General features: G+C 34.4%; 5 protein-coding genes across 5 annotated transcripts; 4 read left to right on the forward strand and 1 right to left on the reverse strand.

Moving 5' to 3' along the window:
• Window positions 1–224: 224 nt before the first annotated feature.
• On the forward strand, window positions 225–3,018 carry LOC103859472 (nucleolar protein 56). Its single transcript, XM_009137006.2, has 7 exons — window positions 225–533; window positions 1,118–1,332; window positions 1,415–1,572; window positions 1,645–1,832; window positions 1,908–2,309; window positions 2,392–2,526; window positions 2,598–3,018. Exons 1-7 carry the CDS (start codon window positions 329–331, stop codon window positions 2,810–2,812), a joined length of 1,518 nt encoding a protein of 505 aa, XP_009135254.1. The 5' UTR covers window positions 225–328; the 3' UTR covers window positions 2,813–3,018.
• Window positions 3,019–4,552: 1,534 nt separating this feature from the next.
• Window positions 4,553–11,107, forward strand: LOC103859473 (two-component response regulator-like APRR1). Its single transcript, XM_009137011.3, has 4 exons — window positions 4,553–6,878; window positions 6,964–7,095; window positions 7,576–7,728; window positions 7,831–11,107. Exons 1-4 carry the CDS (start codon window positions 6,540–6,542, stop codon window positions 7,936–7,938), a joined length of 732 nt encoding a protein of 243 aa, XP_009135259.1. The 5' UTR covers window positions 4,553–6,539; the 3' UTR covers window positions 7,939–11,107.
• Window positions 10,575–14,349, reverse strand: LOC103860158. The gene has a single exon (XM_033286437.1). The coding sequence runs from the start codon at window positions 14,290–14,292 to the stop codon at window positions 13,036–13,038; it is 1,257 nt and encodes a 418-aa protein (XP_033142328.1). The 5' UTR covers window positions 14,293–14,349; the 3' UTR covers window positions 10,575–13,035.
• A 2,399-nt stretch (window positions 14,350–16,748) lies between these two features.
• Window positions 16,749–24,967, forward strand: LOC103859475 (scopoletin 8-hydroxylase). The gene is made up of 5 exons (XM_009137012.3): window positions 16,749–17,050; window positions 17,278–17,519; window positions 17,749–18,073; window positions 19,695–24,211; window positions 24,418–24,967. Exons 1-4 carry the CDS (start codon window positions 16,790–16,792, stop codon window positions 19,938–19,940), a joined length of 1,074 nt encoding a protein of 357 aa, XP_009135260.1. The 5' UTR covers window positions 16,749–16,789; the 3' UTR covers window positions 19,941–24,211; window positions 24,418–24,967.
• On the forward strand, window positions 24,004–24,575 carry LOC117132602 (transcription factor JUNGBRUNNEN 1-like). The gene is made up of 2 exons (XM_033287337.1): window positions 24,004–24,211; window positions 24,418–24,575. Exons 1-2 carry the CDS (start codon window positions 24,004–24,006, stop codon window positions 24,573–24,575), a joined length of 366 nt encoding a protein of 121 aa, XP_033143228.1.
• Window positions 24,968–26,688: the final 1,721 nt, after the last annotated feature.

Raw genomic sequence — 26,688 nt, forward strand, 5'->3', positions numbered from 1 at the left:
TAAATATATTAAAAAAAACTTTCAAATGCTAACAAATTGGGAAGAGGATCCAAATAGATATACAAATTAAAATATAAAAGCTATTTACATTGGTGTTATACAAAAAAAGAACTATTTATATTTGCTTATTGTGCAGTTTGGTGGAGCCCAAGACATAATGGGCCTGGGCCAGGCCCATGGAGTTAAACCGAGGGAAAAGTTATCCCTCTTGCTTACAAAACCTTAAACCCTAGTTCTCTGTTTCTTCTCCAAAACAAAAACGCTGCATAAATACTCTGCTCTCGACTTCCCAGAGACGGCTATAGAGTTTTAGCTTCATCTCTACACAATGTCCATGTATCTTCTCTACGAATCATCTTCAGGGTACGGCCTATTCGAAGCACACGGCCTCGATGAGATAGGACAGAACACGGAGGCAGTTCGAAGCTCCGTCTCGGACCTTAGTCGCTTCGGGCGCGTCGTCCAGCTCACTGCTTTCCACCCATCCAAGTCTGCACTCGATGCTCTCAACCAAATCAACGCCGTCTCCGAAGGTAACCCTCCATTGAAATTAGACCTCTTTCCACTTGTGTCTTACTACAACACTTATGTTTGGTTAGAACTCGAACTCTTGTGTAATTGTTCGGACATGGGTTGTCTGTTATCTAAACAAAGCTTACAACTTTTTCGCTATAATTAAAGTGGGCTTACTCTGTTCGGACATCGTTGACTGTTCCCTTTGACTTTGTTCGAATCAAAGCTTGCATCTTTTTATTACAATGTTGATCAGCTTACTCTGTTTTTGGTTTTGATTTTGCTTGAAACAAAGCTTACAACTTTACTCTGTTCGTACATGGTTTGCTCTTCCTTTTGACTCTGCTTGAAACAAAGCTTGATCCTTTTTACTAAAATGAGAATCAGCTTACTCTGTTCTGTTTTGGGTTTTGACTTTGTTTGAAACAAAGCTTTCAACTTTTCGCTATAATTATAATCAGCTACTCTGTTCGGACATGGTTAGCTGTTCCCTTTGAATTTGCTTGAAACAAAGCTTACAACTTTTTACTACAATGAGAATCAGCTTACTCTGTTTTGGTCCTAGCTTGAGGTTTTGATTTTGTGTTTGGGTTGAAACTTGAAGGGTACATGAGTGATGAGCTGAGAAGCTTTCTGGAGTTGAACCTTCCGAAAGTGAAGGAAGGCAAGAAGCCCAAGTTTAGCTTAGGAGTCTCTGAGCCAAAGATTGGATCTTGCATCTTCGAAGCCACGAAGATTCCTTGCCAGAGCAATGAGTTTGTCCATGAGCTCCTCAGAGGTGTTCGTCAGCACTTTGATAGGTTCATCAAAGACCTAAAGGTGTGACCTTTTGACTTTACATTATTACCTCTATGCAATTCATGTAGTGATGCTTAACGTCAATCTTTTAAAATAATTGCAGCCTGGTGATTTGGAGAAAGCGCAGCTTGGACTAGCTCACAGCTACAGCAGAGCAAAGGTGAAGTTCAATGTCAACCGTGTGGACAACATGGTTATTCAAGCGATCTTCTTGCTCGACACGCTTGATAAGGATATCAACTCCTTTGCCATGAGAGTCAGGTTTGCTTTGTTGCTTTACCTTTCAAACCATGTCTCAATGGTTTCTGAGCAGTTTATATTATGTTTTTGTAGAGAATGGTACTCGTGGCACTTCCCTGAGCTAGTGAAGATAGTCAACGACAACTACCTTTACGCCCGAGTCTCAAAGATGATTGAGGACAAGTCAAAGCTCTCTGAAGAACACATCCCTATGCTTACTGAAGTCCTTGGGGATGAAGACAAGGCGAGAGAAGTCGTTGAAGCTGGAAAAGCATCTATGGGTAATAATCCTTTTTCTTCAATAATCTTTTTCTTTCTCTCTTTTGTTCTCAGACATGTCTTTACATCTTTTGCAGGCCAGGATCTCTCACCACTTGATCTGATCAACGTCCAGACCTTTGCTCAGAGAGTGATGGGCCTAGCTGACTACAGAAAGAATCTCCACGACTACCTCGTTGCTAAAATGAGCGACATTGCTCCAAACTTGGCTGCATTGATCGGAGATATGGTTGGTGCAAGGCTGATCTCGCACGCTGGGAGCCTGACCAATCTCGCCAAGTGCCCCTCTTCAACTCTCCAGATTCTCGGTGCTGAGAAGGCGCTTTTCAGGGCGCTGAAGACGCGTGGGAACACGCCCAAGTACGGTCTTATATTCCATTCTTCGTTCATTGGACGCGCGGCTGCTAAAAACAAGGGGCGTATTGCTCGTTACCTTGCAAACAAGTGCTCCATTGCTTCACGGATTGATTGTTTCGCTGGTAAATAATCTAGACTGCATTGTATGTAAGTGTGTTTTGTATATGATAGTTGAGATGATGTGTTTGTTGTTAACTTAAACAGATAGCAGCACTACAGCTTTTGGTGAGAAACTTAGGGAACAAGTGGAGGAACGACTAGAGTTTTATGACAAAGGTGTTGCACCACGTAAGAATGTGGATGTAATGAAAGAAGTGATGGAGAATCTTGAGAAGAAAGGTACACTATCTCTCTCAGTCCTGTCTCTGTGTTTGGCTGTTATATCTTATGGCTGTTTGCTCTCTTTTTAGATGAGGGAGAAGCGAAAGCTGTGGAGGGTTCAGAGAAGAAGAAGAAGAAAGAGAAGAGGAAGGCAGAGGAGAAGGATGAGGAAGTAGAAGAAGAGGAGGAGAAGTCAAAGAAAAAGAAGAAGAAAAGCAAAGTAGTAGAAGAGGAAGTGACGACAGATAATGGTAACAGCAAGAAGAAAAAGAAGAAGAAAACTAAGTTACAAGATGATGAGTAGACCAAGACAAGTTTTTTTTTGGTAGTGTAGAAGTTTTTCTCCCACATGGCAAAGCTCTATGTTTCTTTTGTTTTTACTTTATAAACAGCTTAAAACTCATAGCAACTTATATCAGATGTTTTTAGACTAGTATTCTCTTGGTAAGTCTTAACAAATGATGTAATCTTTTGTTGCAAATCTTGCAATGGATCATCACATTTGGAGCTTTTGTTGTGCTTAATCTCGTAACAGCTTTAACCAATAACCACATGTCACCAACAAACATAACGCACCCCAATGGGATTATAGAAAACCATATTCAGCAATTAAGGGACCTAACCGTTAGTTAACACTTATCACTTTGGCCTCTAAGCACCATTGCAGCGGCGTTGAAGCAAATGCGGTCTGGGGTATGCAATGGCTAAGCGTAGTGTGGGATACGCCGAAGCTCGCTTGATAGCTGGAGACTACGACAAGGCTGCGCATGACGTCATCATGATGACGGTGGATGCTCGGTTTATAAATAGTCTATGATCTTAATTCTTGCCAAATTTCTTTGCACTTTTGTGAATTGTTCATATCACAAACTAAGTTCTTATATAGCCTTGTTATTTAGTAGCTTGAATCATTTATTATAAATGATGCAAAATCACTGAATGATGTTACTTGCTATGATTTCTTCTAGGAGTTTTTTTTACAAGGCTAAATAATACTCCATCCATTTCATAATAGATGATGTTTTAAAGAGTTATTAATGTTTCAAAATATATGATGTTTGATATTTTTTAATTAGATTAAAGTTCATTGAAAATTGTGTGACCAATGATTTTTATAGTATTTTTGATGATTGGTTGGATTAAATTTATTTTATATTTTTAGTGTGTTACTGTTTAAAAAAATGTGTATGTCTTAATTTTTGTGTTTTCATCCAAAACATCAACTATTTTGGAACATAGGGACTAGATAAGAAACATATGCCCTCTTCTTCATTGTCTCGGTTTCTGCCTTTATGGCTCAACTTATTTTACAACTATGAGAAATGAATAAGGTAATATATAGCTCTGACAAGAATACTTTTTTCAAAAGTGGATTAAATTTTATGTAAATTAATGGAAACCAAAACTTCTATTTTTTTTTATAATCGTGGGATTCGGTGACCGATGTCAACCGACTAATTTTACAAGGTCCGCAATAGCCACGTATTTTTACCATTTAAAACAGTCTGAGTGGCCAACTGGAATCGAACTGCAGATTCGCTATATTGAGGTTATCCCTCAAGCGCCACTAGCCCAGTAGTTCTGTTGGTTAACCAAAACTTTCATGCTACAGTTTTTTTTTTGTTCTTCAAGGGAAGAGCTACATATCTGAGATTTACCAACTTGCAACACTTCTCAGTCAACATGCACCAACAAACATTAGCCAAACACATCTTGCACAATTCCACTTTGACTTTCTTTTTTCTCTTTTTATTTCATCCAATTCTTTCATGTTTATTTTATCACTCGATCAGATTTTTCCTGAAAACCTACTTTCTTTGGTTTCGACAACACTAAAAAAAAAATCTTCTTACAATTTCTAATACATATTAAGAGTTATTTAATTGGTAGATGATCAGATTTATTTTGTAGAGAAAATGAATGCTTCTTTTCAGTGTAGGATAGTTAAAGGTAAGAATCTTTTCAGATAACAAACAAAGATCGAACTAAGATATTAGCTTCCCTTTAACTTAACAGAACACCTGAAAGCAAGATTCACAAGAACATTTTTTTAGTTTGAACTTTGAACGAAAAGCCAACACACAAAGTTATATATATATATATATATATATATATAAATTAATAAAAATGCATCGTTCGGGACGTTGAAGCAAAAAACACGACGACGAAGAATTTCGGGTATTGATTACTTCATGTTACTTAAGATTGCTGAATTTTTAGGGCATAATCGAATCAACAAATAGGCTAAGAGGGTACTAAATAATTTTGAAGTATATCATATCCTATTCCTGTACATGTATGCAAAGCAATTCGTTAATAACTAATACCAAAAAAAATATTAACTGACATCATATATGATGTATATAGTTGAGATATTTGGAAGATCCTTTTTTCATAATATATTTCATTGTCTACTCCACGAGACAAGTTTGAAATTAAGAATACCATGGAAAGAGAATCTAATATTGTGAAGCTGTGCTTCACAGAAAACAAGATAAAGAAAAGAAAAGAAAACATGTCTAACTTTAATCTTTGAATGCATATTCAGTCATGTCATGACCCATCCATCATCTTTCTTCGAATCTCCTATCTCACTGAACATGTTTAATTTGGAGTGGCCCTTTGTATGTAATAACTATGCTTATGATCTCATATATATCTCTCCACTAGCCTTATTTGATTTTTGGCATAGTCAGTTTTTTGTTTTAATCCTTAAAAAAACCGTGGTAATAGGATGATTAAAGGAGCATCAGATGGCAATTTTTTGGGGTTTTGGGGACTAGTCAATGATCTCCCGATTATTAAAAACAAAACATTTGCCAGTAGAGTTTGGATATCAAAACTTGCATAATCAAGAAATAGGAGCATGCATGGTTGTTATAGCAAATTTCGTTTAACAAATTATACATTTAAGAATAGAGGAGTAATTTATAATAATTTAAAATGCTGCAAATTGCAAAAAATATTGGAAGACCATGCATGTGTTAAGATTCGGGGGCTAGGTGTAGGGTTTATGTTTGCGTAGATCTAATAACGTGTGTGTTTATGTACGGCCATTTGCAAAAATGAGAAAACATTTATTCTCATTTTCTTAACAAATTCTTTTTTTTAATGAAAAAAGATGAGACAAGAGCATTGGCAGCTGGGGATAATTGGTATGGCTTGAATTAGATAACTAATATATTCGGCTTTGCTCCATTTTTTTACAACGAATAATGGTTATTCTATTAGTAAATAATTTAAAATAGTTTTGGTATTGGTAAGCAAACTGAAATAGAACAAATAATAAAATAAAACTCTTTCTATCTAGCAGTGCTCTATAAAAAGTCACCGTTCTACGTATGTTTTTCTTGTAACATTAATTTAGACAAAGTTTAATTTTCATGTTATAGATTTTTACGGTAAATTTTTCATTGATTTCAAATTAAGGTTATAGTTGCACCATGTCCATCCCATTAATTGATAAAATCATGTGAAACATAACCTTGTAAAAAAAACATAATCTATACGGTGAATTCATTATCTTGAAATTTATAATATGTTATCAATAAGTAACACTGTAACAGATATATAAAAGGGATTGATAAACTAAGCAGAAAACCAATCCAAAAGAAAGATACAAGGTGGATGAATTTAGAAAGAAAAGCAAAAGAAACATGAAAATAAATAGAAACAGTTAAAACATAAAAAGGAAGAATGAGCTGGTAAAAATCAAGTATTAAGGTTTGTTACAAAAAAAAAACAAGTATTAAGGTAAGAAAGTTCATGAATAAAGAGGCTTTGACAGCATGAAAAGAGAATGTAAGAAGTTATCAACAAAGAAGAGTTTCACTAATTAACTGTAAGTCTGGTGTCTTGTGTTAGGCTCGGCAAGCCCGAACCCAACAACTTGTAACATCCCACACAAACTCATCTCTATATATAGACACTTCTCTTTGGCTAAAACTTGGTGCAATACACACACACACACACACACACACACTCATAATCCCTCCCAAACAACCCCAAAACTAACAATAACTTGTTCTCTCATGGCATCATCTGATCCTCAGTTCTACACCGATTTCACATGTTCCGGCGAGACTTCTTCTCAGTTTCACGGCTCTTCTTCATGTCCTGACATCTCAGCTCTATCCAACTACGTCGGCGATGGTTTCAATTCCTTCAACACATCTTCTAACCAAGAATCCACATTTTTACCCCAAGTTTTGGGGATTTCTGACGTTTTTGTGCCGAGGTACATCAACTACTACCAGAAAAGGGGTGTGAATAATGCCACACAATATTTTCATGGTGGAGACCAAGAATACTACGGCTATTCACCGGAGATCAAGCCCTTGTTCTATCAGTCCACTGGAGAGCAATCTTGGGTATATATATGCACGTTTCCACATCGTATATTATCTCAAATGGATATAAATATACATAAGAAAATCAAATAAAATATATTAGCAGGGAAATAGTGAAGGAGTGATACAAGCTGAGCCGAACACAAAAGTGGGACGCTATTCGGTTGAAGAACGTAAAGACAGAATCATGAGGTACTTGAAGAAGAAGAACCAACGCAACTTCAATAAGACCATCAAGGTACGTATACACGTATATACTCATTCTTAAAGCAAACTGAATTAAAAATAAAATTTAAAAGAAGCAAACTGTATTCTATGCAATGTATATCTCTTTTTGAAACACATGTAGATCTTAAAGCAAATGTACCTCATTTATTTGACAAATTTTTTTTGAAGCTAAAATTTAGCAAATTTGAATTATTGAAAATTTTACATAATTTTTTTTGAACGCTACATAGTTTTATTGTTTCTTGAAATTTTGTTTTTGTAAAAGATGTTTCTTGAATAATTAATGGTAAACCTTTTTAACTAAGTTTGGTTTGGATAGAATTCTCTAACTAGAGAGATTTACCGATATTAACAGTTTGTTTCATATAATTTAATCCATGACTTAGCTTAGAGGTTTTCAGTTTCATCTTTATTTTATGGGTTTTTACAGAATCAAACTTATTCATAGAGTTTTAGCATTTAATTAATATTTTAATGTCCACAAATTCAGTATGTGTGTCGTAAAACCCTAGCTGACCGGCGTGTTCGTGTTCGAGGACGATTTGCCAGGAACAATGACACATGTGAACAACAATCTCACGATCACAACCATTCTGAAAAAGACGAAAATATGTTTTCTGGATCAGACGACTATCTAATCCAGGTATTATCATATATATTCATATCGTTATTCCAAACAGTATTGTATTTACAATAATCAATTGTAAAAACTAATTAACCAATATTGTATTCCAATTTTTAGCAGATGAAAAACGACGATGGTTGGCTTCACGAAGCAATGTGTAATCTGATTTATTTTCCTTGTGAACTGGACCCTCCTAGTGATGCTCATCATCCAAACATATGGAGCTGATTAGTTTAGTTTAATTATAAGAAGCTTAATTACTACTTTATGATAAATTTGTTATTATAATGTACTTAACTATTCACGGGGTTATAATGAGCATGAAGATTCTTTTTTTTTTTTTTTTTTTTTTTTGCCTAGTAAATATATGAAAGAACTTCATTTGAACATCATAGTGTCTTTGACGTGAGAGTAACTCAGCCAATCTGAATACAAGAGCAAGTTATTCCTGTTTGTATACATTTTATCTTTTTTTATATAGAAACTAAAGCTTTACTTTATCGAAAAAGATAATTCTTTAAGGGAGGGTTAAAAAGATTGTTGATATTATTTATGGCAAACAACACCTTTTAGGATTCGAATAAATCGGTGAGTCGACAAAAGATTAACTAACTAGTAGAATTAAGGAACCAATGTTTATTAAAGAATATATGATGCATGTAAATTTTAATCATAAGACGAATGACTTAGCGTAACATTATACATGAACGGATATATGAAGAATAATGCCGATTAATTGGTCGTAACAACAAAACACAGGCACATGATAAGGTGTAGAGAATATTGTCTACAAATTCTTGCAGTGGTAGGTGGGCTAGAGAATATTGTCTACAAATTAAATCAAGATTGATAGGGTGTACTAATGCAATGTAAATATAGAGTGTGGAGAGGGGAGACATGATACGGAACCAAGTTCCAATCACTTTTTAAGACATATAATTCTTGAGACGAACACATATAATAAGACTTTTAAAATCTGTAAATTATATTCTCTGAACTTGTCCCCTTTATTTTCTGCTTTGACGAATATTTGTGAAGTTGAAGGATGAGCTTACTTTTTTTTCTTTCTTTTCCAGTTTCTCAATACACTTCTAAATTCTAATGAAAATTGTATGAATATTTTGTACCTAATTAGCAACAAAACTGGTATGTGTATATTTTTACTTTATTCAGTTCATTGTTGATCCAACATTTTATTACTATAATGTTTAAAGTGTATAAAATCGACTTGAAAATCATAAGTCGAATATACGATATGTAGAAGTAGAATGATTATCATATTTTCTACTCATATTGGTATCAGATTTTAATATTTATACTAGATTTTGACCCGCCCTCTTAAAGGGCGGGTATATTTTTAATTTTAATTTTGAAGAACGAATAACCTTTTTAATTTAATTTTTGTTTCGAGGAATTATTTTTTATTCGAACCCAAAAAATTCAACTTGGAATCGACTCAAAATCAAAATCTCATACTCTATTAGTTCTAGCTTATATACTCGAACAGTTCTTAAAGTGTAACAATATCTGAAAACCAATATCAATATCAACTTGCACTGAAAACTTAACAAAATTCTTAAAAAATGTTGGAAAATTATTTTTTTAATAAATTCTGTTATACATATATATATATATATATTTATATATATGTAAATGTGTTAATATGTTCTTCACTAAATTTAAGTAATTTCACATTTAACAAATATTTTTAATGGAATAACCTATTTAACCCGTTAAACTAAAACTCGTAGAATATATTAAAATAAACAATACTCCCATAATAATATCAAATACACATTAAAAATATACTCAGAATTTAAATTATATTAGAACTGTAAAATTTAAAATATATTATTTATTTATTTAGAAGTGTATTAAATTATAGATACTGTATTATTTATTTTGCATACACCATACATTAAATATTACAAATTGAGAAGCAAAATAAGTTTTTATAAATGTTAACCCTAATTCTATTATAACTGTAAAATTTAAAATATTGGGCTTATTTGCCAAATAACCAAAAAAAAATGAAAATTAGATTTTGAGAGAGAGAGTAGAGAGAGATAGGAAGAGAAAGTAGGAGAGAGGGGAAAATTTTGGTTAGTTAGTGTATTTAAGTTTTTTTCATGTATATAGGATGCAATTTCCCTAAAATATTCAATCATAAGTTTGTGTGTAAAATCTGAAACCTTGTTTAATGATGATAGATATTTAGTTTTTAAGTTTTTATTTATTTTTATATGAATATGTTTATGTTGATGTAAAAAAATATTTTTTTCATTGGTTCTAACCCGTGTCAAACCACATAATCATAATTTAAAACTAAAACTTGGGCCAAAATGTGAGATTTTTAATTTCATGAAATCAGTATCGAAAGGGATTAGTTACACCTGATTTTATATATTTCACATCATAAACTTGTAATTCTAAATATGTGATCTATACAATATTCAAAATATAAGTTTTAAACTTTTAATATTTTTAATACATTGGCAATTAGTTGTTTTAATTTTTTCATCTTTCATCTTAAGATTTTTTTACTATATGTATCTTAGAAGCTTAAAATGTAATGTAAATTTTGAAAATAATACATTAAATAAAATATTTGTATGATTTTTTTTATCTTATTATATTAATGGTAATTACTATTGTCAAGTAAAAAATATATTTGTTTTCTAAAGTACATATAAATTACTATGATCCATCTATACTATTAATTTAAATTGTATGTAATTTTTAATATTAAATAAAGTATTCACTACTATGATTCAGATAAATGTTTTCGTTTCAAAAAAAATGTAATCAATTCTATTATAAATAATTTATACTTTTAATAGTTTATTATTTCATCTTTTTTTTTTAATTTGCTATGTAATTGTAACTGTGCTAAATTTAATGGGTAAGATTTTAATGTGTTAGATTTTCATGGTCAATAAAAATAGTAAATGAGATATAATTTTAATCAACAATTTTTATGCAAAGCCCGTAAGAACTCTAAATACATAGTTTTCCAAACCCAACGTTAGAAACAAAGCAACCGCACATACAATTTTGTTTCTAATTTCAGACAATATTTCTGTCTAAAAAACAAAAAACAAATATCTCAAATGGCGATTGGGAAAGGTATATTTTGTTAATCTTGATTTTCTTCGGCGAAACTCTTCCCCGGTAAATATTTTGATCTTCATTCTTCATCCTTCATAGATAGTTGAAGCTATACATATTTCTGAAACAATTTATTGATTTGTCAGATGGCTTTGATGTTATGAATCAAAAGAAATCGAAGTGATCTGAAACATTCAAAAGTAGATCCTCGTGAAATCGTCTGATTTGATGGCTTACCTGCAAAAAAAATGGAGATCTAACATAAAAGCACTTCAACAGATTCGTTAAGGTAGATCAAATTTTACATTTTGTCTTTTTTTCTTGATACATATATAGCTAGTTTTATATAACGTGAAGAAGAAAAACAAAACCAGAGAAATTATAAGAATAACATACATGTTAACTTACACGATTTCATGAAAACAAAACATACAGAAAAAAACAGCATTGGATGGTTTCCAGGTGTGTAGCACTTTGATTTGGATCAACCATGTCTATTTCTATGGACTAACCTCATCAAGGTACGGTATCTTTTGCTTGGTAGACATTATAGCTATTATTCGTTGAAAAGAACGTGATTGCTTTGATGTTTAGATTGGTCAAGGCCGATAGTTTAGCATATTCCCATTCTATACAGTTAGAGAATATTTTGTGAATATTACATATCTTGAGTATCAAATTAGTTAAGCTATGGAAATTAAGATTTTCTATATCAGCATATTCGATGTTTGTTAGAAACTTCTGATTTATTTCGTTTCTATTTGACAAAATGTATTTGTGGAAGATTGGTAAATATAAGGATTGGCTCCTACTTTTCTGCTCTAGTATATTAGTTTTTTATGTAACGACTTTTAATTTTCTAGTTTCTATTGTTTGTTAATGATTTGAAAAAGATTGTACTATAATAATAACTGGAACAGTATTTTGAATAGTTATAAACGAATTTGGCATAGTATTAAATTTGAATATATACTTTTTATAAACACGCTGGCTTTAAGTTAATAATTATCCATAATTGTAATTTTGTGGGTTTTTCAATAGATGAGAGGTAAAAAATAAAAATAAGAACATTAATATTTGGGGTTTAGGGTTTGTGAATTAGGGCTTAATAAGTTATGATCATATACGTTACGGTTTCATAATTATGAATACTGACAAAATACATTATATCAGGCTTTAGCTACAATATATATTACTTGTCAATTTGGAAACCTTGAAACGTTGAATCCAAAATGTTATTTGACCATGATGCTGTAAGTTTTGATACATAAAACCTGCATACAGCCATCTACTCTATAAGCAATGAAAAAACAAATGGTTAATGATTGGTTACGTTAATTGAAATTATAGCTATTGTTTTTTATGTACAGAGAAATAATATCGACTAAAAAGAGGAAGTTGAACGGCAAAAGAGAAAAAATGCAACATATTGTTTATTAAAAAAAAAGGATACCATGGAAATATTGAATTAAATTAAAAGCATATATTAAATATATCTCAGTGGCAAGGAATAGTAAATACTTGTCAACTTAAAGGGTACCTCAAAAAAGGCCCTTTGGTTTTAATAGTATTGATTCAATCACACAATCGATAAATGTAACAAAAGTCTTAGACATCAAATATTCACCTCAATTCGTGCTCTCTTATTTTTACGCTTTAGACCTAATGACTTCTCGAAGCGAATTCATACATAGTCTTCAATTTTTTATTTATAATAGAAAATTGTACATTGATGTTACTGAAGTGAGTTGACTCTGCTACTTGACTCGAGTACACAATTTAACGAAGATATAAGATATTAAAGTCAAAAGCAAGATATAAAGATCGCATCAAGTAATCATTAATTGTTATCTTCCCGTTTGTTTCATACATCAAGAAAGATACATCAGTGTGTACCCATATTTTCAATAATGTCGGTGAATTTCCACTATCTTTAAACTTTTTGTGTCTTATATGTATAACTGGTCAATTTGAACAGGAAAAGGCAATAGAGTTGATTCATTTTTCTTTCTAAAAATTAATTGATCCAAAGCACTAGAGCACAAATTCACCTCAATATATAATAGATTCTTCAATTTTAAAGATATGTTGGAGATCGTTTTTTTTTTTTTTTTTGTCACACAAACGATTATATTAAATCTAAAACGAGTTTAAGCGATTACATCCGGAGCTCTGCTCAACGGTAACAAGATAATAACCGGAGGGGTCCTCGACGGTTTAAAGAACATCATAAAACACAAACACTAAACCAAGGGATAACAAAGCTAACAGGAGAGTCTTGCTCGATAAATGGAGAACCGTGGGAAGCAACATATGTGTCCCTGAATAGGCTACTACCACGAGCATGAAATAGTCGCACGCGACGTTGATTAGACCAAACTGCCAAGTTTGGAAGGAGGTGGAACGAGCATGAACAGCTCTTACTCCAACCTCGATGTTCCCCGAAGAGACTACATGAATCTCATCAGAAACGGAGAGTAACAAGGTCCTGGATTTGGAGCTGACAAACAAATAGGCTGGATCTTGAACCCGAAAAGTGCCAGTGACAAATTCAGAGCTAAAGCTAACTCTACTGACCTGTGATGAATGTACGAATAATGGCAATTTTAGTTCGACATCACGGCTTTGGGCTAGGTGAACCCTTTGCACTGAGGCGCGGCGGACCATGGACAGACATGATGCTTCGGAGGAGGATTGATGGCTCAAGTATATAATAATCAGCACGTTTAAGCTCCTTAGATAGTTTTGGTTCAAACCAAAGCATGTGTCGGTTGAGTACCAGCGGCTCGCGGAGGGGATAGGAGTGACAAGGGGACGCGGCCGATGTGAGGCGATGCTCTTGACGATCAAACATGAGGGACTGCGCACTGAGATCCAGATGAGAAGGTGAACTCCGATATTACCGTACCGGGATCCATGGCTCTCATCGAGACCTGAACTAAACCGCAATTCCATTGCAACACTTTGAAAACTCATATCAAGAGATTTGTGGGGGTTAGGGACCAAGAGTTGATACGGCGATGATGAGCGCAATGAAGGAGTGAATCTGACGGTGGAGGAGCTGCGGTAGTTGAAGGGGAATGCAAAACAGAGGTGAGTCGTAGGAGGGGAGAGATGGCGTGGCGGAGGTGAATAGATACTCTTGACGCTATTCCAAGATGGGACGAGAGCTGGGAACAGGCTGAGAAACTGTGTTCCACTATTACCGTAGCGGAACTCGTGGCTCTCAACAAACCCTAAGCTGAGTACGCCCACAACAACTATATGAATGTTCCTATCAAGAGATCTCTCGGATTTAAACCCTCGGTGAAGATTCTCGTCCAAAGGTTCGAGATTTGGAGTTGGTGGAGAGACGAGGCGTTTCGGCGGAGAGGGGACTTGTCTTGCGACCTTTACTATGACCGGCGAGGGAAAAGGGCCAAACAGAGGAGGCGTAGGCCGTGTATCGAGTGGAGACTCAGTGAGTACGAGCATATGAGTCGACCCAACGAGACCACACACGACGTGAGTAGATCTGGTGCTTCTGTTTGCCTTGAGAGGTTGGGCGGTGATGAGGAGACGAGACGGAGAGGCGGTGGCTACCAAGAGAGTAACATGGAAGGAGGTAGCGATGAGAAGGTCCGGCGAGATGGCGATGGTGGAAACGACGAGAATACTGACACAAGGACTGAAGACAACGATGTAAGAAACAGAGATCGATAAGGAGTGGCTGACGGAGCAGAGGACCCGACGCCGGCGGCAAAAAACCTCACCGGCGTCGAGGGATGCGAGCGGCGGCGGCGTATTCACTTGAGTTCGCCCTAGAGAGCGTTTCTTTTTTTTTAGGGAAAAGATACTGTTGGAGATCGTTTTTAATATACGACAATTATACAAGTACTCACGATGGTTAAGCACTTCATTCGGCTGGTATTTATGCTGCCATTTAGCACTTGAAACAACAGAAAATAATAAAATTCTAAAGTGTATATAGTATAATGTATTTTGGAGGCCAGAACTGCACCTTCAAATGTTGTGATGGGTTAAAAATAAGTAACAAAATGCTTTATTTGTCCACTTCACAAAGATTCGGTGTTGGATTTTCCAAATAGCCTCTGTGTTACCGTTAGGCAGTGAAGGTTGCTCTCTATGCATGCTGAAAATGGAAGCTGTAGTCGAGAACTTACCCCTTCAAATATTCCAATATATATTTTCAAGAAATAATAGCGATTCAGGACAATTTTATCAAAATGTTCGAAATAAAAGTAGTGCTATATATGTAAACAAACTGCGCATAGTTCGTGGGATTTTGGAAAATAAGATAATGGAACGATGGCCACACGACATAGTCCGACTAGTCTATATAATTTTTAAGTCACCTAAATATCCAATCAGGATTCATGACAACGATTAGCAAAGTTCACGTCAGAAAGTGGGAAGCTAATCAAAAATAGGGGCGTATTTAAGTCTTCTTAATTATTGCATGCAACTGCGTAATAATAGCGATCTTGTTATTCAAATGTGAGTTTTCACTTTCATTATCTCTTTCACAATCTTCTCCTCCAGACAAGACATCCCTCTCATATCTCCTTTTTTCATTTTAAATATTATATTGTATTATTTTCCATTTACGTACTTTTATATTTTTGGGAACACCTTGAATCAAAAAGGTGATACGGCAAATTTAGTTGAATACATATAAGTCTAACTTTAGCATTTTGGTCGTTAACAAAAATATCAAACAGTATATTTATATTTTTTAATACATAAAAATAATTTTGAGTTTTTTCCTTCAAATAAAAATATAACTGAGGCCTGAGGGATTTATCATTAATGCATAAATATTTAATACAAGTAGAGACAATTATATATCTTCACCTGAGATAATACATTACATTAAATATTATTATACTCGTTAACAAAAAATTAATGATTATATTCAACCGGTATATTAAACTATTAAGAAACACAAATTTGGTATTCCGGTTTTCAGAAGAAAAAAATTTGGTATTCCGCAAAAAAAAGGTAGCTAAAATTTTGATCGTACAGTCATATTCAAAGTTCTTTCGAGAAATGAGAACAAAGGCATCGGCCATGCTGGGCTCGAAAATTACGTTGTTGGGCTTTAGCTTAGGCCCATAAAAAATTAACTACTAAGCATAGTCCGCTAAGTTGACTTCGAAATTCAAAGACTACTAGAGGCGTGGCTCATGGTAGTTATCAAGCATGAGTTTTAGCATCAGAGATAGTAAATCATAGTGTATTGATAGCCAAAAGTGAAAGCCTACGAGAAATTATAAAAGTCTATAAGTATAACTTGCTATATAATATAGCCACTCAAACATATATTTAAATACCTACTTAATTTTTATTCTATTTTTATTATTGTGAATGCCATTGTGTTTAATGGCAAGATGCATACCATATACAGTGTGTTCTCTTGAAAGAAACTAGCTAAAAAACTTCAATGTATATAAATTGTTTATTTAAATATAGCAGTCGATGGTTTAAGGGTTATTTATACGTATAAAATGAATTGATTCAACGTTTACTTGTATCTGCACTAACATGTTCTTCTTTTTTTTGTCAAGGGCACTAACATGTTCATGCTTTGATATAAAAGAGGTATATATATTCTGGTAAATATTTATGCCTATAAAATGAATTGATGACAAATCAATTCATTATATATGTCACAAAACTCATTTAACCATTCTTTCGTATAATTGCTAAAAATTTTTTTTTAAAATGGCATTATACACGCTTGTGATTAGTCAACTCAACTACTAACCTGGGGAAGTACTAAATGAGTGTAACGTGATCCCACATATATAACTAACATGAATTACATTTAAAACAATATTTCAAGTATTAATCTCTCAGATCAAAACAGCAGTAGTAATCAATCTCCATAGTTTTACTCACTATTTATACCCCGCCCCCTCTTTAGGAGCTCTCAACATTCGCTTTCGATCAAGCAGAATAAATAGAGACAATGGCTGTCAATTACGAGGACCAAACCATATTGTTCGACTTCGTAGTCAAACAAGGTAACGGTGTGAAGGGACTCATAGACTCTGGCATGTCTTGTGTTCCACAGCCTTTTGTCCAACCACCCTCTGAGCGAATTGCGACCCTAAACGGCCAAACATGTGAAGCTGCACAGCCAATCGATCTTTCCCAGCTAGACGGTCCACACCACAAGGAGGTGGCCAAACAAATTGTTGAAGCTGCCGAGACGCTTGGCTTCTTCCAGGTTAGTAATGGCATTCAGACATATAGCATCTTGGTTGGTGTAGAATATTTTTTCATGCAATATAGTTAGCAAAACCACAAAAAAGAGCCATATATTTTGACCTGGATATACTAACGTTAGATACCTAAGCTAAAAATGTGTGTGAAGTATGTTTAATTTATAGTCTCTTACCAAATGCATGTCTAATAAGGGAAGACTATAATTAGAGGAATAAATGCAAATGGCAGGTGGTGAACCATGGTGTTTCAATAGAGCTTCTTGAATTGCTTAAAACGTCGGCTCATGAGTTTTTCGCACAACCTCCTGAGAAAAAAGCGATTTACCTAAAAGAAGTGAGTCCAAGCAAGTTAGTCAAGTACGGAACGAGCTTCGTGCCAGAGAAGGAGAAGGCCATTGAGTGGAAGGATTATGTGAGCATGCTTTACACCAATGACCATGAGGCTCTTCAACACTGGCCTCAACCATGCAGGTATATATGTACAAAAAAAGTATATTATAAATACATCAAAGTTGTTTTGATAAAAAAAATATAAATACATCAAAGTTGTGTGTTATACAAGTAGAGCATGCTATTTTGAACTAAGGTGACAAGTAAACTATTTTATAAAAGACATTCATCGATTCACTCATTTTAGTTAATTTTAAAATTATAAACTCTAGAAAGTTAATTAACGAATTTGTATATATATGTGTGACAGAGAGGTGGCACTTGCTTTTTTGAAATCATCCATGCAAATGGTGAAAAGAGTAGTTGAAGTATTGATGGAGGATGTAGGAGTGAGACTAGAAGAAGAGAGAATGAACAGTTTGATGGGGACCAAGATGGTCAACATGAACTACTACCCAACCTGTCCCAGCCCTGAGCTCACCATAGGCGTCGGTCGTCACTCCGACATGGGTATGTTGACCGTTTTATTACAAGACGGGATTGGTGGTCTCTACGTTAGACTAGACAACGGTGACTGGGCCGAGATCCCTCCTCTCAATGGAGCCTTAGTCATCAATGTTGGCGATACTTTGCAGGTTTCTCATAGTTAAAACACACATTTGGCATTGAATGGCTTAAACTCTCTCTATATATACATACTAGGTTAAGACCCGCGCCTTGCGCGGGATGAACATTATATATAAAAGTTATTTTATGTATTAAATATTTTTACATATTATGAAATAATAAATATATATTGAATAATTAAAAGTCAGTAACTATTAAATATATAATTAAATTGGTGTGAACATATAAATCAATTTTATTAATCTAATTTTTCTTAATATTTGATAGGATATGCAATTAAATTTAAATGATACTAACATACATAGTATATTTTAGTATATTTTTAATATTAATATCTATTAAATGATGATTTCTACTCATATAGTGTTTTTGATCATTTGTATTTTTTATAGCAAAATATTTAAATTACTAACAACAAAATTTTCATTGTGAGATTAATAGTTTTAATAATTTATAATTTAAAAAAAATAAGTTGTCAGTGTTCGTTCAAAACTTTTACCAAAAAATTGTTCAAAGTAAATTTTGAAACTAAAAGATTTATGTATTTTATATGGTTTATAGTTTAATTTAAAACGATATATATATATATATATATATATATCAATATTAATAATTAATTAAATTATACTTTTTACTTATATAATTTTGTAATCATTTCAATGTGAAACTTTTAACAGTTTTACTAATTTATAATCGTTTTTCAAAATTCAAAATACAACATATATAGAAAAATCTAAATTTTTTTTATATGGTTATTGGGGTTGTTTAATTTATTTAATAGTTTAAAATTAAACAAATATGATAGAATATACACTAATTTTTATCAAATCTTTATTATTCAAAATCATTAATTGTCATATATATACTTTAACCACATTAGGCAATTCCGTAATTTTATTTAAGGAAATAATGAAATACATTAATAATGAATTTATTGTTAGTTTAATAAAAAACTTATTATATAATTAGATGGACCAACATATTTCTCTAATGATTCTAAGAATCATCCTAGTGATGACATGTGGCTACAAAAAGAAGTTGTAATGCTTCTCAAATAATATATAGGGGATATTAATTTAATTATATACAATGTTAGATTCTTCTCTACTTACAACACTCTAGTGCAGTACCCAAAATTCTTTCCATTATCAGGACTTCACCTAAGTTTCCTTTTGCAAACAATTCTATAATGAATTCATTAGTAATGTTGCTAGATCAATTTGGATAAAAAAAATATAAATTCTCAAATTACTTGTATTAAAGTGATAAACCCAAGGCCAAAAACCAAATTACAACACAGCCACTTGCTATCATCATACTAGACACCCACCACAATTTGGATCAAAATATTTTGGTTCTTTTAAGGAGATGATTGTATCAATTTATTTGGTTTAATTAATATCATATTTAATTCTTTTATATAACTTTTTTAAAATGGGAACTTTACTTGTTATCTAGATCACTTCAAATTTAAAGAGTAAAGTAGTCGTCTGATATAGGAATTATGTTTCTATAGGAATTACGTTTTTGTCGATTGTTATCTAAACCACTTCAAATTTAAAGAATAAAATAGTCGTCTGATATATATAATAAGAAAACTAATGCATTATATAAAAAAATTATCAACAGATTCTAAGCAATGGGAAATACAAAAGTGCGGAGCATCGGGTTCGAACCACAAACATCGGATCGAGAGTCTCTGTGCCCATTTTCACGGCACCTAATCCCTCGGAGAAGATCGGTCCGTTGCCGCAAGTGGTGAAGCGTGACGGGGTGGCTCGTTACAAAGAGTTGTTGTTTCAAGACTACATGAACAACTTCTTCAGCCAGCCACACGACGGCAAGAAATCTCTCGACTTTGCTCGTGCCGATTGATACTATTATCACTTTTACCAGTTTCTATGTGCCAAATTAACCATAATGTGTGACGTCGTTGTTTCCTTTTGTTATCTCACAATTAATAAATACTGCGTTCTTCGTGTGCACTCTATAAAACGTGATGCAACTTAGTGAAATGTTCATGCATATTAAGCTAAATAGTTGGATTTTCTAACGAAAATTTTAAAGTGCTAGAGTCTGACCTAACTAATGATTATCTCTTTCATGATTTTTTCTTTCGACAATTTCTGCAAGGATTTCCAATTTATATATCGGGATTTTTCTTCTCATTTAGTTCTTATTAATTTGAATTACTTATTTCCACGTTTCATCTCGTTTTCATGGGGTTTAGATGTACCATCGGGTTCTATCTAAGGTCGTCGCAATTTTTAGTTGACTATAAGAGAACAAAACGACAATTATATTAAAATTACTACACCGTTTTGTCAATGCAAAGATGTATGGTACATATATCTGTAGAAAGTCAGAAACTGGATGTGACATGAATAATTACCGTTTCTAGTGTTTTTTTTTAAATTTGGGGTATCCTGTCGGATCCCGACCTATGTAAAAGCATAGATTAATCTATAAAGAGAGGTGCCACGGATAAATTTTCGGGTATCCAAATGTATCGTAAGCAATAGATATAGACCGTATAGTCATATGTAGAGCTAGTAATTTTACACCGGAGGAGAATCAATTTCTAACCTAAACTAATAGGGTTAGACCAAGGTTTCTAGTTCCGACGTTGGACGTTTACCGATTGTCAAAGCTCGTGTCATTGCTTCTATAAAGAAGAGTTTTAAATTTTCACTCAAGCTCAATTAAAACTCGATAACTCGGATTCGATTAATTCTATGATAAATGACGTGTTTAAATAACCTACTAGCAATTCAAAAGGTTAGATTTCTTGTACTCATTATCTTATATTATTATTGTGTAAGGTCATAATGTTTATGTAGGGAAAACACCAACTGCATTTGTATCACACTAGCTAATCGCAAATCATATTAACTATTCTGCTAACAGTTTTAATTTTTTTTTTTTTGAAACACTGAACAGTCGATAGAGAATGGCTTGAAACGTTATTCTTAGGCTACAACATTTTAGAGAATCTAGTTTTTACACGAAACATTTTATGATTTGAAAGTATAACGTAATTCTGTCATTTTAAAGTCATTCCACGACATGATTAAATCGAGGATCCATTATGATTATACTAATTACCTCGTGTCTTCCTCTAAACAAAGAATTATTTATACTGTATTCATCAACGCATGCTCTCATCATCGATTCGTCACACTTGCATGTAACTTTCTCTCTCTCTCTTTGTTTGGCGTTGCATCGCATATATTATTATAGTTAGAAATTTCAATGCTTCGTATATTTTGGAGCATATATAAGAATGTACAAAACTCTTGGGGTATGTCGATAGATATGGTTTATATATACTTAATTCATATATAGCTGTTCTGGCTTACTTTTCCACGATAATTTTTTCGTCGTTCTAAGCATCGTATAAATGATAAATCAGTTGCCAAAAGAGTAAATGATAAAATTAAATATGGTTCAAAATAGATGGAGAGGAAGATGTCCAACATGAACAACTTAGGGTCAATCATTGATGACTGGTTGAATTATTCTTTGACTTGACCAGCCGCTACGAATTGACTATATCTACAAATTTAAACAAGCGCAAGTTATATTCACTCAAATTTTGAATGTTATCTTCCTATAATCGATATTGTGATATGATTAAATAACAAATATTTTCATATTAAAAACATTTTTTATCTTAAATATTTTTTATTTTAATTATCATTTTTTATTCTTTAAGTGAGTGATTATTAATTATTTAGTTTTACTACTACTTTTAATTTTATTAATTATCGATTCAAATAAAACTATGTATTAATTAAGAATAAAAAATATTTTATATTGATATATGTGAAACATCTTAAACGACATATGAGAGAAACAGATGAAATACCATACTAATTAGTAATTATTGACTTTTGTTTTGATTGTTCCATATATTGCTACTTCTCTTTGACATCGAACTTACTTTAATACTGTTGATTTAACTCTTAATACACTCCCAATAAACTTAGTTAAAGGTAAATATGCTTGTGTTGTTCCTTTACCAAAAGCCTTTCTAAGGATGTGGTAAAGTTTTGGACAAAAAGTCAGAACCAGCATCATCTTGAATAGTTTTTTCCTTTAAGGAGTTTTGTCAAGGAGCAGCGCACGTATTAATGGGAAACTCTTCGGTGGAGTGGAAAATTATGAGAGCATTATTATTGACAACAATAGAAATAAATTGTTAGCATTACATAGTGTTTTTTTTTTTTTTTGTAAACTAAAAGGGTTAAACCCATATCTATTAAAGACACAGACCTACCCCGTGGAGATACAGTTCACAGATAGACCATTTCCTGGGCATTTAAATGAGCCGAAAGCAATAGCTCATATCTGTGTGGCCAGCGAGATTCAAACCAGGGTTCGCTGTATTGGGTTTAATCCTTCGAACGCCACTGGACTACCACCACCACTGGTTATTTACATAGTGTTAATCTCACTGCTTTCAGTCTCTTTTAAAGTCTTTAATTGACAATATTTCCACACCTTTAAGCAGGCTTCTCCGATCAATAGATTTAGTCCTCGTGGTTTTCAAATAGTTACATTTACCCCTATCAGTTATCATAACCAATGCATTTGGCATAAAAAATCATCTAAACTATCATCGTATGAAATAAACATATCATTGTTTTATTTTAGCCGAAAAACTTATTGCTAATATAAGATATTTTTTAACTTTAGGGTTTAGTTTTATTTTAAAATAATTAACTGTTGAGATATATGTGTAATTGTAGAGGTATACGATCAACATGAAAAAAATCGATATAGCAAACTTTAAAATTAGTATTTTGTCGTTTTAAAAGTGAAAATAAATTTGACATATTCAAAGTATTATTGTGATGTGTTGAAATAGAAGAGATCCCGTTTACCTTTTTGTTAATTAGGTCAGATAGTTACTTTTCGTTTTAAAATAGATTTTAACAATTGCTTCATGTATTTGTTCAAATAAAAAAAAACAATTGCTTCATGTACAAAATTAAGTTGAACTATAACAACTAGTAAAATATTTTTGGAAGTGAGAAAATAGCTGGATGGTAATATTCGGTCTTCATTAGGTGGCTTTGTCCTTGTCACTTTCGTAGAAATGACCAAATAGAAAAACATATAAATCCTCATGTGTTTCTCTTTTTCTTTTGTTCATTTCTCCAAGTTAAAATTTTGAAACAAAGCATACAAATCTTACCCTTGCGAGCACGACGTTGGAATATGGGTTAAAATCATGATGATAGATATCTGTTTCAAACGAATATATATTACAAATTTTCGCATATATTAAAAATATTATATTTTAATTATAAACACATCATTTTATATGATTATCTATTTTCACAAATTCAAATAAATAGAAATTTATTCTTTTGAAATTTACAGTTTATCATTATTATTATCTAACAAAAGATCCATAAAATGTAAAGTATCAGAACATGCTTCTTTATAAAATAGAGGAAGTATATAATTTCTTCTTGTTCGAGAATAATATGCAAACAACAATGATGAGCCTAGAAGAAATCTGATATTTGGAAGTTGAAACAATTGAATCTCGCCAGACAATATCGGAAGAGAAGTCCACAAAAACATAAATTAGGATGCCAGAAGTCCTCTCCTTGGCATTTTCCCTATGCTCAAGTAAACGAAGGGTAAAACCGTAAAAGCATCATATTGGGTCCACGTATAAAGGGACACAACAGAGGCATAATGCCAAGAGACTAATTCTAAAGTCTCAAGCTCGAAGGACTTTTACCCAGTCGGATCATTGATCTATCAACTGCTATCAATAAGTCAACATGAATGACTTGACCGATTTTTTATTTTTTATGGACACACACACCACACAAACTCTCTTTATATAATTTCAAGAAGATTCTTTTGTATGAGTCCTAAAAGCCAAAAGAGAAAATAGTAAACCAAAGGCATAGAGGAGATGATGGGATCATGTGACAAAAGAAGGGGAGAACAAGAAGAAGAGGAGGAACAAAAGTTAAAGCTTCCAGGGTTTAGGTTTCATCCTACCGATGAGGAGCTTGTAGGGTTTTATCTCTCTAAGAAAGTACTTCTCAAGAAACCCAGCAAGATCGATGAGATCATCAGCCATATTGATATCTATAAATTTGACCCATGGGATCTTCCTCGTAAGTAGTTTTTTGCTCCTACTCAATCTTAATTGTTTCTTTTGCTCAAAACCATATAATTACATGTATATAACAAATGTATGGAAGTGTTTATTCTTATTATAAATAGAAAAAAAAATACATAGATACTGCATGCATGTTTGTAGTAAAATTAACACATAAGATTGTAGATATAAGCTGCTGATTTAAGGTGTTTTTGTTTGAAGGGTTAAGGAACACAGAGAAGGAGAGTTACTTCTTCTGCAAGAGAGGAAGGAAGTACAGAAACAGCATAAGACCTAACCGAGTGACTGGTGTTGGGGATGGATTTAAACCATCCACAAAGCCCATCGAACAAAAGGCCCAATCCAGCAAACCGAGTTGACGTCGGCGCAGAAGCCGATTCTCGAGGCTTCAACTTAACCAGGAAGCGCCGTTAGTCGAAGCGGAGAGCAAGCGAAGCGAGGCTGATCGACTAAACGGCTCGGAACGAGCGCCTCATAATCAGGCCCGAAGGGCCGACAAAGCCCAATCAATAAAAAGAGATTAGGTTAAGGTAATCGAACAGAGTATAAAAGGAGAGGAAAGCAAAGGAGAAAGGGGATCGACACTTAGCTACACAAACTTAGCGGCGAGATTAGGGTTTATCATCCGTACAATCATCTCTCTGCTATTTGTACTTTTCCGGTTTAAGCTCTCACGAGCTCCGGCTTGCTTTTACTTTCTCCACCTTTGTAACATCATCTCGAAATCTAATAAACGCCTCTGTTCGACCCATTTCTAGTATTGTTTACTTCTTCTGAGACCAAACTCACCTTAAACAATTGGCGCCCACCGTGGGGCAGAACAGACCTAGCGTTTCTAGACCGATATGACCACCGGAGGTACGAACCCTGATACCTCCGGAGAGGAGCCGGCACTCACGCCTCCTCCCCTCCTCTCGTCGGAGTTCATGAGTTCAGTCATAGCCCGACTTGCTCATCAAGAAGAAGTTCAGAAGACGACGAACGATCAACTCGCCGCTATCGTAGCTGCTCTTAGCGCCTCCACCGGTAACTCTCAACCGCTTCGTCGTCACCTTTTCAATACAAACCCCCCTACTCCGGCGGAAGGACGATCGACGAACCCAGTCGATCCTACTCTCCAACTCGCGGAAACCCTAGCCGCCGATGTTTTTCCTACAACGTCAGATCCATCGACCGTCCGAGAACTCGCCGAGCTTAAACTAAATTTCCAACAAATGAGTTCAAGGATCCACCAAGCAACGAGCGCAGTACCCGAGATTGACAGTGTCATCGCATCAACATCGCGTACTCCTTTCACCGAGGAACTGACGGAGGTTAAACTCCGAAAGATGGACAAGTTGCGCCTTCCAGAGTACAAACCAGGAGGAGATCCCGTCGAGCATTTGACAGCCTTCAATATTGCGGTAGCAAGGGCCAGACTTGCCCCCGACGAAAGAGACGCGGGATACTGCCAACTCTTCATTGAAACACTCAACGAGCAAGCCTTAACCTGGTTCTCGGGACTCGAAGAGAATTCAATTAGAAGCTTCAAAGAGCTCTCCTCGGCCTTCCTCAAGACTTACATCATGTTCACCAAGCGCGAAGCAACGGCTTCGACCCTCTGGAACCTCAAGCAAACGAAGGACCAGAATCTTCGTGATTACATGGAGCGCTTTAAATCCGTCGTGTCAAGGATCAACATCCCGGACCACATTGCCGTTGATGCCTTGAGGAATAATCTCCTTGTGGAATGTAAGTTCCGAGAAGATCTTTATCGATGCACCGCCACGACGCTGCAAGATGCCGTTGCTCGTTCCCATAACTTCATACGCATGGAAGAAGACACTAAAGCCATCTTGAGCAAGCACAACCCGGCGAAGCAATCAGCTCCTAAGAACGCCGTCACGGCTCACGTCGAACCCCGTCAGCACGCCCCAAGCGATAAAAATAACCGAAAGAACGGCCTCCTCTACGTTGTTGACGAAAACGGGAAGAAGTGGAACACCTTTCATCGGGAAACGGATCCTCCAAACGAATCCCCCCGAGCAACCGTCCCAGCCACGGTCGCCCAGGTCGATTCGGCAGCGGGATCTTCTCGGACCCCACCAGGGCTTACTAAATCGTGCAAACTCCACGGTGTAAAAGGCCACGACACTTCAGAATGCAAAACACTTTTCGCGCAATTCCTCTCCTCACTTGAAAGCGGTGAAATCAAGATTCCTCCTCCGAAGCCTAGAAGCGAGAACAGTTGGAGCAGAAACAAGGACAGGAAAAATCAGCGAAAAAATCCGGCTAAACCGCGCCAAGATGACCAAAGGCCAAGGAATGCCGAGCAAATCCCACATCCAAGCGACGATGGTGACGCCTCGGCCGACGAAGATCCGCCGGCAGCCAGACAAAGGATTGAAGTTATTCGCGCCCAACCGGAGTCCTCATCAGACGAAGAGAGTGATCTCGAGGAAACCCTCGACCCGTTAGACTTGCGCGTACTTC

The sequence above is a fragment of the Brassica rapa genome, chromosome A03, assembly GCF_000309985.2.
Source record: "Brassica rapa cultivar Chiifu-401-42 chromosome A03, CAAS_Brap_v3.01, whole genome shotgun sequence".
In the NCBI taxonomy this organism is placed as follows: domain Eukaryota; kingdom Viridiplantae; phylum Streptophyta; class Magnoliopsida; order Brassicales; family Brassicaceae; genus Brassica; species Brassica rapa.